We start from the raw sequence: 21,786 nt of genomic DNA, 5'->3' as shown, positions 1-21,786 counted from the left end.
TAACAGGTTGGATGACAAATAAACATCATTGGAGTCCTTGGAAAGGTTTCAATGGTGGAAATCAATACTTCCACTATTTCCTGTGGTATGGGCCATTTGAGCTTTGGATATGATTCGATTTTGGGTTCAACCCTTAAAATGATTTGAAAAAACGAATGGACAACGTGGATAAACCAAATGAATTCACAGTAGGACCAACAGAGTTTACTTAGTACGATAAGAGCGTATTGACACAGTTCGATTTCTCTATAAAGATTCTTGGAGAAGCTACGTAGCTGGTGTAATGCTTCTTCAGCAGGTTATACAGCTATACATTTTTATCTGTGTGGGGCCCATCTTGAACTTTTTAGTTTATCCACACCGTCCATTAGTTTTTTCAGATCATTTTAATGGTTGATACTAAATTTTAAGTATATTTAATAATCAAGTAGATCGCATCATAGGAGACGAAGAATAATGATTTTCACACCGTTGAATAAAACGAATTAACCGAGTCTTACCCAATCCGATCCGACTCGGTTTTTCTGACCGAGTCAGACTCAGATCAATTCAAGCTAGCAGGAGTTTGGATCTGTTCGGGTTAGATGACCCGGACTCGGCCCCAGATCAGATCAAGTTCGGGTCAGGCCCTGCAAATGTCGAAGATGGCCAGGTTGGACCGAATCCGATCCGACTCGGTCCGATGCCCAGCTCTAACTTTAACAAACAAGCCAAGCTTCAATGTTGAGATCGAGCTCGAACTCGAGTACAGCATGGACAAGCCGAGCAAAGCTGAGCCCACCTCGACTCGACTCGGCTCGATGCCCACCCTTACAAAGGAAAGAGTGGTGATTGAACACTCGACTTTAAAACTTCTTAGGGCTACAAAAGTTTTAAATTAAGTTGATATTTGAGTTTTCTCTTCATCTAGGTGTGCATGACTGGATTAACATGTTGGACGACAAATAAACATTAGGTTGAGCCTTAGGAAGTTTTTAATGGTGGGCATTCAATTCCCAAAGTTTTCTTATGGTGTGGGTCCTCTCGAAATTTGGATCTCCCTGATTTTTGGGCCAGTGCTCTGTAATGATCTGAAAAAATTAGATGTACAGCTTGGATAAAACATGTATATATCATGAGGCCCACATAACATTGCGTGTCCAATTGGCTGGTGTACCACTAGGGTTGTACATTGAGCCGAGTCGAGTTGTGGTGGGCCAAGCTTGGCTTAATTCGTCCCTGCTCTTCTCGAGCTTGAGCTCGGCCTCGAGTTGACCATAGGAGTTCAGCTTGTTTGTTAAATCTTTCGAGTCGAGCTAGTGGATCAAGGCGAGGCGAGCTTACCTCGAGTCGAGTCAAGCCTACTCCCAACTCGCACTCGACTCAACCCAGCAACACGACCCAATCGACACCTGACTCAACCTACCCACCCGACTTAACTGACCCAACCCACACCGATCCAACTCCCAAATCAAATATTCAATTAATAATATATATATAAAATATTTAACTTTTAAAAAATATAATATAATATTCGAGCTGAGCCAAGTTGAGCTTGAGTCGAGTCCAATCAAGTTCCACTGGGATCGAACTCAGCTCGTTTTCAAAACGAGCTGGGTCATTTGAAGCTTGGCTCACCTTAAGTCATCATTTGAGTCGAGTCAAGCCGAGCTAGATTGAGCCGAGCCAAGCAAGCTTTTCGAGCTAACTTGAATCTTGTACAACCCTATGTACCACACTCCACCAACCAAAGACGAGCGCTACGCTCTTCGAACTTCAAGTTGTATGAACGGTTCAAATGAGATTAATTATGGCTCCACAATGATGTATTTATTATATCCACGCCGTTCATCCATTTGGCAAGATTGTTTTAGACTATGATCTTAAAAATGAGTCGTGCCCAAATATCAAGTGGATCACACCACAAACACAAACACCAGTGGGGAGAATGATTCTCACAGTTAAAACACTAGTTGGGCCGACCATAATGTTTTTTTTCCATCCAACCCGTTCAAAGGTCACACAGACTTGGATGAAGACGAAAAACAAATATCATGTTGATCCAAAGCTTATGTGACCCCTAAAAGTCTTTCATTGGTAGACATTCAATACCCCACTACTTTTTTTGGTGTGGCCCACTTAATTTTTGGATTTGTCATATTTTTCGGGTCAAGCTTTACAACAAGCTCACCAAATGGACGGATGGTTTGGATATAACACATTCCTCATGGTGGGACCCACAAAATTTAATGACGTCAACACAGGGCAGTGGTGTGTGGAACATTAGTCAATCTGCTTCCTTGCATTTCCATTCACCCCTTAAATCTTGAGTAAGCGGATTGCTTACTGAGTAGAGCTGAAAGTCAGGCGGGTCGGGTCGGGTTGGTGCTCAACCCTATCCCAACCCAATGTTCCTATACCTCAACCCTAACCTAACCCAACCCAACATCAAGTTGGGAATTCTCAACCCAAGCCCATCCCAAGCGGGCTCGATCCGGTGGATACATGCTAATATTTTCATTATTACATTAGTTTATTATATTTCATTACACGTCTTATTTTTTGTACCTATGATTTTATTAATTATATGTAATTATTTATTATAAATAACTTCATTTTTTCCAAATAAACAAGCTAAAATACAAGACAACCACTCATTTAAAGGTCGTGTTGTGTAGCACACAATCTATTTGAGAAGAAGAAATCTGGCATATCTTGTTAGCTTGAGTCATTGGAAATAACATCGACTAATGAGACCCGACAACATTGAAATTTCCCGTGCTTTCAACATAGACGATCCACACTCAATCATATATTGATTGGGTTCGGGTTGGGTCGGGCAACCCGAGACCTCAACCCAAGCCCAACCTAAGTTTGATCGGGTTGGTGTTTGTATAGCCCAAGCCCGAGACAAAACCCAATGCTTCCTACTAGAGCCCAACCCAATGTCGGGCCGGTCACGGGTCAGTCGGGTTGAACCTGCTCGACTTTCAGCCCTACTACTGAGCTACTCCGATCGTATAGAGTAAACTTTGCCAGGTCCATCATAATTTGTGTATTTTATCCACTGTCCATTCATTTTAAGAGATAATTTTAGGGCTTGATTCCAAAAACAAGGATATCCAAAAAAGCAAACCACCCCAAGAAGACAATGTGACTGAACGTCTACAGTTGGAAAATTCACGAGGCCATCAAAGTTTTCGATCAAGTTGATTTTTTATTTTTTATTTTTCCATTCATTTCTGTATAATCTTATGAATAGGTCAAATAACAAATAACATCACTTTGGGCCCTAAAAAGGTTTCAATGATGGAATGTTTCGTGTAGTGTGGTCTACTTAAGATTTGGATATGCTTCATTTCCATACTAAGGGTGGGTTATGCATTCAAACTTTTGTTCCTACTTGAACCAAATGGATGATGCTGTCTATAAATAGAAGTCTTGGGCTCAACCCTTTAGATGAGTTGAAAAATAAAATGAATGGTGTGGATAAACCACATATATTCACCATGGCCTTGAGAGAATTTACTCAGTATGACAATCCAAATTTCCTTCCTGAATTAACAATCAGATATTGATAGATTATTATCTCAAAAAATAAGGCTGATCAAAGTCTTAAGTGGACTATACTACTGCGTTGAGGACACCCACCATTAAAACCTTCATAGGGTCCACTGCGTTATTTATTTTTCCATCTAAAGTGTTGTTATTTTCATATAAATATAGATGAAATTAAAAAATAAATATTATCTTAATTCGAAACTTCTATGATCCCCAAGGAACTTAATCTGCAATGTGGTTCACTTGACCCTTGAATTTTTCTTATTTATTATTGGATCATAATTTAAAACAATATAGAAAAGTGAAGTACGGTGTGGATGAAATGTGAGAAATTTCCGACTGTAAAACCCACCTTTTACCCAATGTCTTTTCCAAATGCTCCCAAACTAAACCATTCTGTATGGGCACACTATTCTCGGATGAAAATACCCTTGGATTCAACACGTTTGCAAAGTCCATACTTTTAGACCTATAGCTACAGATTATAACCGTAGCTATTGGTAGTGCAGGTCTACAAAGACCTATGAACTACGGTTATAATCCATACATCACCGCGTTCCCTCGGAGTCAGGTAGTACCTAATCTGCGACCAGGAGTTACATCCCGACATGGGGCCCTGCACATTTTACACGGAAGCGGATTGTCCACGCGTGCAAAGTCATAAGACCCACGCTAAAAGGGCAAAATGGTAGTTTCATACAAAGAATAAAAGATTAGTGAAAAGCAAAGATTATGATATTGCCACAATATGATAGGTACATGGGGACGTTTTTAGTATAGACCCAACGGACTACCTATGTTTTTTCATTCGACTCGAAAAAACCTTAAACACTAAACTAGACTTTTATTCATACTGACGAACTCAGAAAGACAAAAATACTCTTATTTTTTTCAGCTGCTTTACCTTAATGGATAAGGGTATTTTCGTTAAAAGACCAACATCCGTACCCAAAAAATCACTTTCGGTGAGATAAGTTTTCGTGCAGCGAAAAAAAAAAAGAGCATTGTATGGACTCGTCTCACCTTAAGTCATCATTTGAGTCGAGTCAAGCCGAGCTAGATCGGGCAGAGCCAAGCGAGCTTTTCGAGCTAACTTGGATCTGGTACAACCCTACCACGCTCCACCAACCAAAGACGAGCGCTACGCTCCTCGAACTTCAAGTTGTACGAACGGTTCAAATGAGATTAAATATGGCTCCACAATGATGTATTTATTATATCCACGCCGTTCATCCATTTGGCAAGATTATTTTAGACCATGATCTTAAAAATGAGTCAAGTCCAAATCCCAAGTGGATCACACCACAAACACAAACACCAATGGGGAGAATGATTCTCATAGTTAAAACACTAGCTGGGCTGACCATAACGTTTATTTTCCATCCAACCCGTTCAAATGTCACACTGACCTGGATGAAGATGAAAAACAAATATCATGTTGATCCAAAGCTTATGTGACCCCTAAGAGGCTTTCATTGGTAGACATTCAATCCCCCACTACTTTTTTCAGTGTGGCCCACTTAATTTTTGGATTTGTCATATTTTTCAAGTCAAGCTTTACAACAAGCTCATCAAATGGACAGATGGTTTGGATATAACACGTACCTCATGGTGGGACCCACAAAATTTAATGACATCAACACAAAGCAGTGGTGTGTGGAACATCAGTCAATCCGCTTCCTCGCATTTCCATTCACCCCTTATATCTCGAGTAAGCGAATCGCCTACTGAGTAGAGCTGAAAGTCGGGCGGGTCGGGTCGGGTCGGGTTGGTGCTCAACCCTATCCCAACCCAATGTTCCTATACCTCAACCCTAACCTAACTCAACCCAACCGCAGGTTAGGAATTCTCAACCCAAGCCCATCTCAAGTGGGCTCGGTCTGGTGGATACATGCTAATATTTTCATTATTACATTAGTCTATTATATTTCAATACACGTCTTATTTTTTGTACCTATGATTTTATTAATTATATGTAATTATTTATTATAAAAAACTTCATTTTTTCTAAATAAACAAGCTAAAATACAAGACAACCACTCATTTGACAACATTGAAATTTCCCGTGCTTTCAACATCGACGATCCACACTCAATTATATATCGATCGGGTTCGGGTTGGGTCGGGCAACCCGAGACCTCAACCCAAGCTCAACCTAAGTTTGATCGGGTTGGTGTTTGTATAGCCTAAGCTCAAGACAAAACCCAATACTTCCTGCTAGAGCCCAACCCAATGTCGGGCCGGTCACGGGTTGGTCGGGTTGAACCCGCCCGACTTTCAGCCCTGCTACTGAGCTACTCTGATCGTATGGAGTAAACTTTGCCAGGTCCATCATAATTTGTGTATTTTATCCACTGTCCATTCATTTTAAGAGATAAATTTAGGGCTTGATTCCAAAAACAAGGATATCCAAAAAAGCAAACCACCCCAAGAAAACAATGTGACTGAACGTCTACAGATGGAAAATTCACGAGGCCATCAAAGTTTTGGATCAAGCTGATTTTTCATTTTTTATTTTTCCATTCATTTCTGTATAATCTTATGAATAGGTCAAATAACAATTAACATCACTTTGGGCCCTAAAAAGGTTTCAATGATGGAATGTTTCATGTAGTGTGGCCTACTTAAGATTTGGATATGCTTCATTTCCATACTAAGGGTGGGTTATGCATTCAAACTTTTGTTCCTACTTGAACCAAACGGATGATGCTGTGTATAAATAGAAGTCTTGGGCTCAACCCTTTAGATGAGTTGAAAAATTACATGAATGGGGGATAAACCACATATATTCACTGTGGCCTTGAGAGAATTTACTCAGTATGACAATCCAAATTTCCTTCCTGAATTAACAATCAGATATTGATAGATTATTATCCCAAAAATAAGGCTGATCAAAGTCTTAAGTGGACTATACCACCGTGTTGAGGACACCCACCATTAAAACCTTCTTAGGGTCCACTACGTTATTTATTTTTCCATCTAACATGTTGATATGATCATATAAATATAGATGAAATTAAAAAATAAATATTATCTTAATTCGAAACTTCTATGATCCCCAAGGAACTTAATCCGTAGTGTGGTTCACTTGACCCTTGAATTTTTCTTATTTATTATTGGATCATAATTTAAAACAATATAGAAAAATGAAGTACGGTGTGGATGAAATTCGAGAATTTTTTGACTGTAAAACCCACCTTTTATCCACCGTCTTTTCCAAATGCTCCCAAACTTTATTTTCCCAAACCAAACCATTTTGTACGGGTACACTATTCTTGGATGAAAATACCTTAGCATGGTTGCAAAGTCCATACTTTAGACCTATAGCTACGGATTATAACCGTAGCTGTTTGTTCAGCAGGTCTACGAAGGCCCATGACCCAAGTGGCTCTGTTACTGGCTACGATTATAATCCATACATCACCACGTTCCCTCGGAGCCGGGTACTACCTAATCTGCGCCTAGGAGTTACATCCCAACATGGGGCACCGCACCTTTTACACGGAAGCGGATTGTCCACGCATGCAAAGTCATAGGACCCACATTGAAAAGGGCAAAATGGTAGTTTCATACAAAGAATAAAAGATTAGTGAAAAGCAAAGATTACGATATTGCCACAATATGGTGGGTACGTGGGTATGTTTTTAGTATAGACCCGGCAGAATACCTATGTTTTTTTATTCAACCTGAAAAAACCTTAAGCACAAAACTAGACCTTTATTCGTACTAACGAATTTAGAAAGACGAAAATACTTCTATTTTTTTCAGCTGCTTTACCTTAATGGATAAGGGTATTTTCGTTAAAAGACCAACATCCGTACCCAAAAAATCACTTTCGGTGAGATAAGTTTTCGTGCAGCGAAAAAAAAAAAGAGCATTGTATGGACTCGTCTACAATGCTAATTTCTTTTGGGTACACTGGTGCTGAGCCGAGTGGGCATGGATTACCCCACCAGTACCAAGTTAGAGATGAAGAGTCATCTTGGATGATCTGTGAGCCTACCATGATCTATATCTTTTATCTATGTCATCCATCTATTTTGACATATCATTGGAAGGGGGAGCCCAAAAAGGAGGCAGATTTCAGGGTCAAGTTGACCACACAACATGAAGCAGAGGGACTTAAGCCTACCGTTGAAAAATTATTGGGTTCATACAAATTTTGGATCAAGCTAATATTTATGTTTTCGCTTCATAAAAATTTATTTCACATTATGAATAGGTTGTAATGTAAATAAACATCATGGTGGGCCTTAAGAAGTTTTCAACGGTAAGAGTTCAATCCCTACTACTTCACGTCGATTGGTCCACTTGAGCCTTGTAACTGCCTAATTTTTTAGCTCTTGGATTAAAATGATCATCCAAAGCTGATGGATGGCGATAAAACATATAAGTCACAGTTAGATCTCGTTTGGTAGTGACCCTCTTATCCGCGCTGGAAATCCTCTGTGGCCCCACCATTATGTATATTTCTATCCACGCCGTGCATCCATTTTTCCAGCTCATTTGAGGCCTTAGCTGAAAACGAGGCAGATCCAAATATCAAGCAGACCACACCTCATGAAATAGTGGTGATTGGGCACCTATCATTGAAAACTTTTACTGGGACCTAAAAAATTTAAATGAAGTTGATATTTGTATTTTCCCTCCATCTAAATCTTGTGAGCTTATTAACGGGATGAATGATAAATCAACATGACAGTGGGCCCTACAATGAGCTGGCAAAATATGAGGACAAACTGAATAAAATACCTCATGGTGGGCCCCACAAATTTTCTTGCTCGAGGGGTCATTAGCGAATCCGATCCAAACGGGCATGCATTGTTCGTTTTTATTGTTTTTCGGATGGAGAGCGTCCAACTCCAAATAGGCCCTGGTTAAAAAATCCACACCGTTTTGGTCCGTTGATTCGTCATCATTAATGGACCAAGACCCAAAAAATCCCAAACTAAACGATCCTATCCATCAAACTTGTACATTTTAAAGCTAAATATGGACCACTGCCAATTTCTCTTCTCGAACCGTCTATCTGTAGTTCAAATATAAAGGTTATGATTCTACTGTCAAGACCATGTTCCAGAAGATAGACCATCCACTACCAGACAGAACGAGCTAATGGTCTTGATTACTGATTCGTGGGCCCCACTTATGAGAACCGAGAACCCGAGTATACCAGGACCCGAGAACCGGAGAACCTGAGAAACGCAATATGCTGCATGCAGCGCGCTGCATAAAAGTTCTATACAGTTCCCTTCTCAAAGTGCACGTGGAAAATATTTTCTGATCGAGACCGTTGATCTGATGGTATACCGTGTGGATATTAAATAATCACAGTGGTTGAAAACTCTGGCCATCCATTTCTGGTGAATTTCAATGGCTCAACTTGAACCTTTCAATCACCGTTCCTTTCAGGTCACTTAATCGGACCGGAAATATAGTTAGATCTCCTTTAATTCTAGAATATGGTCTATCCAGGTGATGGCCCAATAGATAAATAGAACCTGATAACGGCACGTTTGACACGTGCACGCGAGTAGGGCACTATACAGAAGTTTCATCCATCGCGCGATGCGTCCTACCAAAGTTACGGTTCTTCCCGAGGCGGAGATCCCCCGGCTGAAATTAGCTCAGCCGAAGAGAAAAGGCGGTGCACAGAAGCGGCCGAAAAAGGCCTAAAAAGCCTCTTCGAGAGAGGGCGCCGACTTCCGAGCATTGAAACGTTATAAATCTCTCAGAGCTTCTTTGAAAGGCTTTGATTTCTTCTCTCTCCATCCGTTTCTCCCAGCAACACTGGGGCGGGAACAGCTAAGATCGGTCTATTGGAGTTTTGCAAGTTGGCTGCGGTTCGTGGTAGCTGGAATGGACATTGATCTAGGGCCCGATCCGAAGATTCCCCTCTCTCCGAAAGATCTTATTGTTCGGGTACCGATTCCGATCCTCCAAAATAGAATTATGCGTTTTCCGATGATCTTCTCGGGCTGATTCCCGTATTTATTCGCCTGTTTATGTCGCGTTTGGATGCACCATTTATCGCGATAATTCGGGATTTGATATCGGTACTGTTTGTATTTGGGGGATTTTGAGGTGCATTTCTTGTGTTAATTGATGGTTGGATTCCAAATGCAGTGATCATCAGATAATCTGAACTGTACACGTGGCGGAGGATGCCTTGGATTGGTCACCGTTCAAAAATCACTCTTGACTGTTGATTAGAGGGCTCATTTTTAACCATCCATTTAAACGTGGCCAGTTGATTGTAGTTTCAACCGTCCCTTTCAATGTGGCCAGTTGATTGTAGTTTTGGGACTGTAGCCCATACATGGTCATGCCTGCGAGACGGATGGTTCTGATCATGGGAGTGTGGCTGCATGTCGGCCCCATCCAGAGATTAATGCTGGAGGACCCTTTGGTGATTGAACAATTAACATCCTGCTCCCTTTACCACGTGGGAGCCGATGCAATTCTGAGTTTTGAGTTCATGACAAAAGAGATTTCTATCATTTATTTGGGTGGGATTGTAATGTTATGTCTATTTCAAAAACGAAAAAAAGAAAAAGAAAAAAAGAAAAAAAGAAAAAAGAAGAAGTTGTGTTCACTTGACACTAATGGTATCTTTGGGTCCATACCGTGAATTTGTATACCATTTGATCTCTATTGTTTCCTCCGCAATACCATAATTTTCTTCAATACTGTTTAAAACATTTTTGAATTTTGCATTTTGGTTTCAAATTTACTGTGAATTCATTCACACCATTGGGAGCAAGCCATGGTGAGAAAATCATGCTGATTCGGTGATCATAATCATGTGATCGATAGCATGAAAATGGACAGTCAAGATTGAGTGTGGAAACAAAATAGTTCCGGGTAACATATTAATCTCGAAATGTCTATTCAATAGGACTTGCCACGCATTAATGATGCTTCCAAAGAAGCACTTTGGTTTGATGATGCTAACCATCCAATCTATGACTTGTAAAAAATGGATGGTTGCACAAGATTACCCACATTGAAAGGGTCAGGCTTTTGTAATTGGCCTCATTTTTGGACCATGGCTTGCCCCTGATGGTATGAATAAATGAATGGTCCCAATCGTGTAATGGCCATGCCACTCGCCACTCAGAAGCTTTGGTGAGCTATACTAACACAACTGCACAAATAATTTAATTTTAAAATTCCGGAGTATATATTGTTGGGGATTTATTCGATACTTTGGCTAAGAGAGAGATGCTTGGTTAGAGGTAGAAGGACAAATTCAAGACGAACCGGTAGACAGTGTTTTTCTCATCGACCTGAAAGGTGGAGGCTCTGTTGTCGCAGAGAGATCTTCGGACGATTCCCTGTGGAACATCCGCTTTCATAATGACATCGCCAAACCTTCTAAGATGGTTGTCCTCGAAGGCCCTCCTAATGGAGGCACGAATGCCTCCACAGGTAGCTTTTGGAGGATGGAGTATATGGAGAGGATCAAGTAACAATGGCTTCGAAAGGCAAAGGGAAAGGTATCCCTGACTCTTTTCATCCTAACGACAAGGATAATGCTCCCTGGACCCTCGTGTCTTGGAGTCACAAGAACCTAAAAGTTCTAATTCATAAACCAAGCCAGCTTTCGGAACTCCTGGCACTCTTCATCAATTAATTCCCTAAGGAGTGGATGGAGATCAACTTCCAGTGTGTATTCGTACACATTGAAAAGGTCAAAGAGGTCGTTATCGCTAGGAGGGAAGGTTCATCCTCCATTCGAGGCTTTGCTTTTGTAAGGATGGAGACTGAAGAGGAGTTGCTTAAGGTAGTGGAAGGGATGAATGGCAAAAGATTCAATGGTAAGGGTATTTGGGTGCATTAGGCCTAGTTTGGCCCGATGTAGGTTTGTAGGGAGGGCCCCGGGACTCGTAATCCACCTCGAGCTTCTCGCAATAGCAAGAAGAAGACTCCGAACCCCCCCTTCGTTCTATCAGACTAGGACGGGATCGTCTTCTGCCACCGGTGAGTGTGTTTCGTTCAAGGAGGCTCTTGTTGGGGTGCAGCCTGGTCCTGACATCTCTATAGGTAATCCCTCCCCTGCTACTCATCCTCCGGTTAAAGCTCTTCCTACTCATGTTATCCTTGCCTTGCTGCATGTTATTGTCCTTGAACCCATGGTTTCCTTCTCCACCCTTGTTATCAACAAAATCAAGGAAGGCCTTTATTGGAGCCTCGTGGCTACCATGAAGAGAGAAACCTCTAAGTCTGATCTTCACTCTTGGTTGATTAACATTTGTAGTCTATCGAAGGTTGACTTTCTTCTTCGACAATTGCCCGATAGAGTCTTCTGGGTTTCTCTCAGTCCAGCTGAGAACATTGATTAGGTAGTTCTAGTAGGGCTAATATTTCCCGATGGCCCTGTTCTCTCCCTTTGTAAGTGGGAGGAGTGGTCCGTTTTTGGTTAGTCCTTTATTTGGGTTCGTCTTCTCGACATCCCTCTCGAACTCTAGTCAGAGGAGGCCTTGGTGGCCATGGGGTCCATTGACGAAGTTGTATTCATCGATGAAGCTTCCATTGGATGGGAAGATCTCAGATGGGTTAGAATACGAGTTCGTATCAGAAATTCGAACGTAATTCCATCGTCAATCACAGTCTCAGTTGGATAGGTTAAGTTTAAAGTAAGAATTTAAGAAGAAGGAGAGTTGGGAAGATTTTCTGTCGAAATCCATGGTGAAAACCTGGTGGGAAAGCCTAATCCAGTGGCGAGACCATCGCCCTTCGGTGGTCCTAGATAAGAATACTCTGGTGGATCACTGATCCACCCCTCCCAAACGTGTGTTACGTCACTTGAGGTGGGCACGCGTGTGCCAAAGGAGATTCTCCTGGGATGACAGGTGTCATCCCCTCCTCCATCCATAAGAAGATTGCGGTGAGCCCTATCCAATCCAATCCTCGTGTGTGTGGATCCTTCCTTAGGATCTATCCCATCCTTGGCTAGGCCACCTCTATCAATGGCCATGATCGATATCGCGAAGGCCCTACCTGATGATTCATCCCAAGATACACCATGTGCTCTGCATGACTGCATCTCTCCCCTTTGCCTCAACCTTAGAGAGAATCACCCTCTGAAATTATTAATTGCAGTTGCTCAGATTTCGTAGTGAGCTGCAAAAAATTTACTACGTCGGAAGACGTGGCATCTTCTCCTTGAGCCATGCTCGACGAATCTGCGGAAACTCATTATGGAGAGAGAGAGAGAGAGAGAGAGAGAGAGAGAGAGAGAGAGAGAGAGAGAGAATCCGACATTAGCTAGCCTTTGCATTCATGATTTAGAGGATGACGCCAACTCCCTTGTCTTGGATGTCGATGAGAGGATGACGCCAACTCCCTTGTCTTGGATGTCGATGAGAGGATGACGCCAACTCCCTTGTCTTGGATGTCGATGAGAGGATGACACGTGTCTTGGACAAGTTAATTTCGGATGGGTTTGTACCTTCGCGTGGTGAAGATTTTTCGTAGATGGAATAGGGGTTCGACAGATGTAAAGGATCACCCCTATTCACCGCTCTCCTCTCACTAGGTTGTGAGTTGTCTCGAGATCCGTCCCCTCTTAATATCTCCTCCCTCACATGTGTCTCTTCAGCCGCACATCTAGTAGTCTCGGATCATTTCTCTCGTGTTTCGGTCTCACATGCATGCAGTCTTGAGTATTCTCCCTCCTTTCATCCAGATCCACTGCAAAACTCTTCTTTAGTTTCTTAGGACATCTCAAATTTGCCCAATTCTTCGTTGCCTCTTGATTCAAAAATCTCTTTTGCCCTTATTCTTTTTGAGAACCCTTATCCATGTAGGGATGCTAGGGATGAAAGGCAAGGTGTTGATGCTAACTGGGATAAGGTGTTATTTGTGGCCCCTATCCTGGCTATTTTCCCTACTGCCTCCCCTCACCCACCACCGTCGTGCGTTCAAATATCCCCTGCCTTGTTGTCAGAAGTTCTCAAGGACCTCGCTGCCTTGATCAGAAACAAAAGATGGGTGAATGATGCGCTCTCTCATGTAGCCCAAAGATTGGGGGTCATGTTCGGTAACCATGATGAAGACTATATAGCCCTCTTTCACTTTATGGAGCAGAGAGGATCTAATGTGCCATGTGAAGAAGTCTTGAGTAGATCTTCGAAATCTCCAAGAAATTACAGAAAACTCAACTTAGTAGTGGATCCCGAGTCATTAATTGAAGTTCAGCCTCACAACAAAAGGAAGGTAAGAAGGGCCAACCCTATGGTCCAATGAAGATCTTATGATGAAATGTTCGTGGGCTCGGATGCCCTAAGAAGCGCGTCCAAGTTGAGCCTATTTTGTAGAAGGTCCAAGGCTAGTATCCTAATTCTTCAGTAATCTAAGTTGGTGGTTATTAATAAAAGTATTTTATGGTCTGTTTGGGGCAAAAGGGATGTCGAATTTTCCCCCATTGCTATCAGAGCTTCAGGGGGCATCCTTGTTGGAATCCTTCTTCCCGGAGGAAGGTAGACTATTGGGTTGGGGTGTTCTCTATTAATGTAATCTTTGAGGTTTTATCCTCTGGTTTCAAATGGGTCCTTTCTGGGGTATATGGTCCTAACAGTCCCTCCTTTCGGGACTCCTCCTGGAATGAGCTATCATCAGTCTCTGTTAGATGGTCCGTCCCATGGTGTATTGGAGGGGATTTTAATGTTATTAGATTTGTCCACGAAAAACTTCATGGTTCCCGGGTCTTTGTAAGCATGAAAGGCTTTGCAGATTGGGTCATGAATCATAGTTTAGTGGATCTCTCTATGGGATTAGTTAAATTTATTTGGTCAAACAATCGGGCTATCCCAACTATATCTTTACTGGATAGGTTCCTTGTGTCTTTTGAATGGTCGCAAAAATTCCCTCTCGTTCATCAGTCGAGCCTCCCTAAAACGGTCTCCAATCACTACCCCGCCCTTCTTGAGGTTGATACTCTTAACTGGGGTTCGAGACAATTTAGATTTGAGCTTGCTTGGTTGGAAGTCAAAGTTTTCAAACCGTTGTGGCTAATTGGTGGCCCTCCTAAAAAGTAAGAGGGAATGCTGGCCTTAGATTGTTCAAAAGATGAAGCTTTTGAAATCTAAGCTCTGCCAATGGAAGCGTGAGGTCTTTGGCCTAAGGGAAGGGGAGATGGAGGCTATTTTAGCGGACCTTCAGGCTCTCAATATTAAAGAGCAAAGTGATATGCTTTCTAAGGAAGAACGCTTCATAAGAGATAAGTTGAATCTTGATTACCAAGCTTGAATTAAAGAAGAGGAAATAAAATGGCGTTAATGCTCGGTTGTTTGGCTTAAAGAATTCGACAAAAAAACTAGATTTTTTCATGGTATTGCCAACGCCAAAGCTAGATCCAATTCTATTTCCTCCTTATTAGTTGATGGTAAAAGGCTGACTGAAAGGGTCCTATTTCCCAGGCTGTGGTTGAATTCTTTCTTTCCTTGCTCACGGATGAGTGATTCTAGAGACCTTCTTTGGACAATCTTTACCTCCAATCCCTCTCTTTGAAGGACGTAAACTCTCTGGAATTCTCGGTTCGTTTGGAGGAAGTTCAGGAAGTTGTTTGGGATTTGTGTAGGGACAAGGCCCTAGGTCCAAATGGTTTCCCTCTAGCCTTTTTTGGAAGAATTTTTTGCGTCTGGTTCTTTAACTCCTGAACTGGAAAGCACTTTCATTGCTCTTATTCCTAAGGTGGAAAGTGTAGACTGTTTGAAAAATTATAGACTAATCAATCTTAATTGGTAGTCCTTATAAAATTTTGGCTAAGATCCTTTCCCAGAGGATTAGGGGAGTCCTCCACAAAATTGTCTCCCTTTTGCAGAGTGCTTCCGTAGCTGGCAGAGAGATTTTGGAGAGTGCCCTTTTAGCCCATGAAACTTTGGATGCCCATGTCAAACATGGTAGTCAAGGGGTTATTTGTAAATTAGATCTTGAGAAAGCCTATGACCAGAATAATTAGTCTTTTCTTGGTTATATGCTTCAAAGATTGGGGGTTTTGGATTGAAGTGGAGGTGTTGGATTCGAACATGTGTTTCATCCCCCAATTTCTCAGTCCCTTATTAATGGCTCTCCTTTTGGCCTTTTCAAATCTTCAAGAGGCCTCAAACAGGGAGATCCCTTGTGTTGAATCTGAGCATTCCAATGACATGGTTTCAGGTAGTTTCTGGTCTAAATATTAACCTTTCTAAAAGTGAACTTCTTGGAGTTAATATATCTTTTGGAGGAAATTTTCAGATTTGCTGAGCTGTTTGGGTGTAATTTGGGTTCTTTCCCCTCTTCTTATTTAGGCCCCCCTCTTTGTTTGGGTAAACCTCCTCTTCACTTGTGGGACAAAGTGATAGAGAGAATGGAGAGAAAGCTCTCCCCTTGGAAAATTAAGATCCTATCCCTTGGTGGGAGAATTACACTAATCAAACATTCTCTCTCCAATCTACCTGTCTATTTCCTATTCATGTTCAAATGTCACAAATCCATCGTTGATTGTATTGGCAGATTAAGGAGGGGCTGAGGGCAAACAATTTCATCTTTTGAATTGGGCTGAGGTGTGTTGACCCATTAGGGAAGGGGGGCTGGTATTCGACTGGTATTCGACAACTTGATGCTGTTGATAAGGCCTTCTTAGGCAAATGGGTGTGGCGTTTTGGTGTTGAGGAATCCTGTTTGTGGAGAAAGGTTGTTGAAGCTAAGTACAACTCTTCCCAAGAGGGGTGGTGGACTCAGGATTCTTCCCTCTAATAGGGCTGCCTTTTTGTGGAAGTTGGTGGCTGCAGTGGCCCTCTTTCATGTTTCGCGGCTTTAAATTTTCCCTTGGAGAGGGGACCAGAATAAGATTTTGGGACAATGTCTAGTGTGGGGACACCCTCTTATGCCTTTCCTTTCGTAGATTGGCCTCTCTTTGCCCAAATAAAAATCTATTGGTTGCCCATTGCTACCTCCTTTCAAGAGTCTAACGGAGCTTGGGTCCCCCCTGCCATAGGAATATATACGATCTAGAATTTGACGACTTGTTGACACTCCTCTCTCGTCCACAGGGATTTCAGCCAATCCTAGGTTCTTAAGATTCGATGGTTTGGAGACAACTTTCTCAGTCAAGTCCTGTTACTCTGTTCTCATAGGAGAAGGTCAAGGAGGAGGAGAATGCCATACAATAATGGTCTAGTCCTTTGGATCTCCTACGAAAGTTGCTGCCTTTACACGGCTTGCCGGGAGAAATCAGATCTTGACCATTGACAATCTACGAGAAAGAGGGCTTTGTCTTCCTAATGCCTGCCCCCTTTGTTTGAATGCGGAGGAGACAATTGACCACTTGTTCATTCACCACCCTTTTTCCTCATCTATTTGGTCGGGCATCTTTCGTTTGGCCAATTTGTCCTAGGTGATGCCTCCTTCGATAGAATCTCTTTATCGATCTGCGGCGCTGGATGCATGAGAAACTCAAGATGGAAGGTTGCTTTGTTGGCTTCTTTGTGGGTTGTTTGGCTTGAAAGGAATAACAGTTATTTTCGTAATTTTTAGTCATCTTCTGAGGGTGCTTTTAGGGGGTTGGTGATGTATATAAGGGAGTGGATTCCTTGATTGTTGTTCGGGTTCGGGTTTGTGGTGTTGTAGTTTGTGCTTTTCTTTTTCTTTTCTTTTCTTTTTGTTGTTCTTTTTAATCTTTCTTGGCCTTTTGGCCCTATTAATGTATTCATCTTTAAAAAAAGAAAGCTAGAATTGTTTCCTATATTGTAGTCCGCCCGATGAGCAAATGGGGCTGATTTTTGAACTAGGCGATCCTCAATAGGTCTTGAGCAACCATTAGTTTTGCTCACTTGTCTCTCAATCACCGAATTCAGCTCCCGCCCGCCTCCACTACACTAGTTATGGATAGGATTCGGGCCAGACGGAACGGCGCCTTTTTGAACCATAACTTGAATCAAAGTTAGGAGCCCCGTGCAGATTTTGCTCGACACTGTTGCTGGCACATCCTTTTGAGACCTCAAAAAATGGACAAATTTGACATGGAACTTTTGTATTCGAAAAATGTTTCAAAAGATATCTCCGAAATAGAGGGGGATTGATGGAGTAATCCTTGATCGTAATTTCCAGTATGAGTACTGCGTCCAACATGAAACTTGTGATTGATAGTAAAACATCGATTTTCCTGTTGAGACCCAATTCTATCTTTAAAGATTTCTTGGTTGGGCCAACCTGTTCGAAGGGTTGGATATCTCATGCTCTTTATTGGTTGAAAGTTATCAGTTGGGCAGACTGTAACTTGTGGTCCAACTGGTTGGACTTGAAAGTTACCACACACGCACACTCTCTCAAGTCCAACCTGTTAGACCATACAACCACTTTGGTAAGTGGTGAAGAATTAATGTTATTACAGGTAATAAATGAGAACTAATAAATAAAGGGAAGGAAAAAGGGGTGGCGGTCTCAGGTAGACCCCACCATGGGGTTTATATGAAATCTACCTTGCTTGCCAGGTGCATTACCCCATGTTAGGCCCCAAGGCCCAAAAATCAGCCCCATTTGTGATTACGGTGGACCACATGATTGGAAAGTGTATAGGGCAAGTCTTACCCTGCAAACTTTGTCCCTTAGCGTGGCCCATCTGAATCAAAGATGGGCCTTATTTTTGGTCTCTAGGCCTATATTTTGGTGTGACATCTAATGGTTGGAGTGGATTTCATATAATCATCGCAGTGGGCCTTATAAAAATCAAGGGTGGACTTCCTCTCCCAATTGTTTTCTTTTGGTGTGTGTGGCCCACCTAAATAAGGTGTTAGCCTGAATTTTTGGCCCTAAGCATAATGTGTGATTACACATGGAATGGTCGGCGAGTGAATTTTACACACATCACGATGGCTTGTCACGCAGATGTTGCGAACCAACTCAGATTGCGAGTGTGCCAGGCAACACCCATGTTGGTACCGTGTGCTGCTAGAATAGCTCCATGGCCCTCACCATGATTTATGTGTTTTATCCACGCCGTCCATCCATTTTGCTAGCTCATTTTAGGGAAAGAGTCTAAAAATGAGGCAAATCCAAATATCAGGTGGACCACACCATAGGAAATAGTGATGATTGAGCGGCCACCATTAAAAACTTATTAGGGGCTACAAAAGTTTTGGATCAAGCTGATATTTGTGCTTTCCCTTAATCCAGGTATGTGTGACCTAATCAACGGGTCAGATGGGAAATGAACATTATAGTGGGGCCTAGGAAGTTTTTAATGGTCGCCGTTCATTCGAACACTGTTTCATGTGGTGCTGTCCACCTTAGATTTGGACATGCCTCATTTTTGGGCTCATGCCCTGAAATGAGCTGGAAAAATGGATGGACGGTGTGGATAAAACACATACATCATGTGGGCCTCTAGAGCTTTTCTAGCAGCATAGTGCAGATGTTGGTGCTGTGTGCTATGCAACGCAATGGATTGGTGGGTATCTACTCTCAACCGTTGTCTGATCCACATTTTAGTGGATGGGCTGGATCCTGGATGTCTGATCCACATTTTAGTGGATGGGCAGGATGTCTGATCCGCATTTCAGTGGATGGGCTGGATCCTGGATGTCTGATCCACATTTTAGTGGATGGGCAGGATGTCTGATCCACATCTCAGTGGGCCCTATAAAGAATCATGGAGGTTTCAATTGGTGGGTATCTACTCTCAACTGTTGTCTATGGTGTAGCCCACCCAAGGCATTGATTGGCCTGATTTTTAGGCCCGTGGCCAACCATGGAAGGGTGCATCTGATTGATGGGGTGGATGTTCGACATAGATCACGGTGTGGCCCACATAGCTTGACCTCATAAGAAGCTTCCCATGAAGTTGACCTCATAGTACCTTTTCCCATATATATGTATATAAATCTTCACACAACACACACGGACTTTCAGTTCTGTATGGCAGCATGGATTTTCAGAATCTTGGATTTAAGAAATTGTCTGGAAGCCTGTCTTTTGACTCGTGGTTTTCTAGAATTATTTTGTGGTATATTAATAGGATAATGACTTTGATGAATTAAAGGCCTGTTTGAAATGGTGTAATTCATGTGAATTGTTGTGTATTTTACCCTTTTTAGCATTAATTACTTACCACAGGAATTTCTAATGGAAGGGAGGTTGTATGACTGTGACAACAACAACTTTTAGGCATGGAAAACGAGACGGGACTCTGTGGGTCCTACCATTATGTGTGTTTTATCCACACCATCCATTAATTTGGTTAGATCATTCTAGGGTACGCCCCCCAAAAAATGAGGCAGATCCAAAGCTCAAGTGGACCACACTATAGGAAGAGCATTTAAATGGTTATCATTCAATCTCCACTGTTTTATGTACCATGGTCACTTGAGCTTTGAATCTGCCATACCCTAAAATAATATGTACTAACAAATGGATGGCGAAGATATAACACATGTATACCACAAAGTTTTGGCCTCAAATCACGTGTTATGTCATGAAAATTGATCCAATTTTTGAGGGGCAACTCCTCATTTTCAAACACCTGCTGTATTGTTTGGTGTATGCATTTATTGCTGTTTTGAGAGAAATCTCATGAAAATACATGTAAATACATCCAACCAAACATGGTCTAAATGCTCTCAAATATTCTAAACATCGCATATGCAATATAAGATGGTCATCGCACTAAGCCCATTGTAAGACAACCTTGGCCTAAAAATAAGGCAATTCCAAGCTTTTGGTGGCTAACAAAACTGGGCGCACTTTCATATTTGAAACTAAATCTTATATTTGTTGTTGGTTGTTGTGGCCTACATAATGATTGCATAGGCTTGACTTCCGTAACATCCCATCATTATAGTATGAATGCAAGTTAAAACATTCAACGGTGTTAATAATTTAAGAGAGGAGATGGTAGTTATGGTGGTTGGAGAAAATCTTGGATTTTGCAAGCCAGCGGTCTCCCTTGGAATTGGAAGAGGGCAAAAATCCTGGAATTGAAATCCAGGATTCAAGGGGTGCCAAATGACCCCCTTTTACAAATCCTGGATTTGAATTCCCAACTGCCTAAAATCCAGGATTTTGGGACTGATAATGATCTGAGAACAATCTATTTATCAATGACTAAGAACCTTCATAATATTACTTTGTTGACAATCCAGAGACTTGTTAAATGTGGTGTTCCGAAGGAGGATCTAGATAATCTACATGCTGGTTTAGTGGCATTTGCAAAGAAGAACAAGTTCCTGCTATGCCAGCTGGTACGCGCTATCTTACCCTCCAATGAGGACATGTCCGAGTCTCTTCTTGCAGCAGAGGTAGAGTCTGGTGGCACTCCAAAGTTTCCTAGTATAGAAGACCAGTTCCGTGAAAGCTTTGTGTGGCTACAATGGTTGATGTTTGAGGATGAACCAGTGGCTTCCCTGAGTAGTTTGACGAAAATGGGTGTTGGCCAACGTGGCGTGTGTGGGGCAGTATGGGGTCAAAACGATATAGCCTATCATTGCCGCACTTGTGAGCATGACCCCACATGTGCAATTTGTGTTCCTTGTTTCCAGAATGGTGACCACAAAGGTCACGACTATTCTATTATGTACACTGGTGGTGGATGTTGTGACTGCGGAGACATGACTGCATGGAAGCGCGAGGGCTTCTGTTCGAAGCACATAGGGGCAGAAAAAATTGAACCCCTCCCTGAGGAGACTGCAAATTCTGTAGGGCCGGTCCTTGATGCCTTTCTCATATGTTGGAAAGACAAGTTGTTGGCTGTGGAAAATTCTGTTCTGGCAAATCCTAGAGAAGGCAATAGTAGTGATATGAGTAGAAAGGCTGCAAATGAGTTATCTTCTACTGCTGTTGATATGCTGCTCAATTTTTGCAAGGTCAGCGAGAGTCTGCTCGCATTTGTTTCAAAACGAATGCTTATATCAGTTGGTTTATTGGATGTTCTCGTGAGGGCAGAGAGGTTCCTAGACATGAAAGTTGTGAAGAAGCTTCACGAGGTGCTCTTGAAATTGCTGGGTGAGCCGATCTTTAAGTATGAATTTGCGAAAGTCTTCATAAATTATTATCCGACTGTTGTAGCTGAAGCGATAAAAGATTGCAGTGATTCTGTATTCGACAAGTATCCTTTGCTATCAACGTTCTCTGTGCAAATTTTTACAGTGCCAACACTGACCCCAAGATTTGTTAGGGAGTTAAATCTTCTGGGCATAATGTTGGGATGTTTGGGGGACCTTTTCCTCTCTTGTGCTGGCAAAAAAGGTTATTTACAGGTAAGTTGCT

General features: G+C 42.0%; 1 protein-coding gene across 2 annotated transcripts in view; it reads left to right on the top strand.

The window, feature by feature from the left end:
• Positions 1 to 9,149: 9,149 nt before the first annotated feature.
• Positions 9,150 to 21,786, top strand: part of LOC131243727 (E3 ubiquitin-protein ligase PRT6-like) — a 50,173-nt gene continuing 37,536 nt past the window's right edge. The window contains exons 1-2 of one of the 2 annotated variants that reach the window (XM_058243256.1): positions 9,150 to 9,462; positions 20,664 to 21,776. In XM_058243256.1, coding sequence (XP_058099239.1) covers positions 9,400 to 9,462; positions 20,664 to 21,776 — 1,176 coding nt within the window. In that variant the 5' untranslated portion in view covers positions 9,150 to 9,399. The remainder of the gene's footprint in view (positions 9,463 to 20,663; positions 21,777 to 21,786) is intronic. The other variant, XM_058243257.1, reaches the window with a different exon arrangement.

This window comes from Magnolia sinica, chromosome 4, assembly GCF_029962835.1.
Source record: "Magnolia sinica isolate HGM2019 chromosome 4, MsV1, whole genome shotgun sequence".
NCBI classification, from domain to species: domain Eukaryota; kingdom Viridiplantae; phylum Streptophyta; class Magnoliopsida; order Magnoliales; family Magnoliaceae; genus Magnolia; species Magnolia sinica.
Note: the sequence above shows the minus strand (reverse complement) of the source record. Positions and strands in the feature narration are given on the sequence as shown.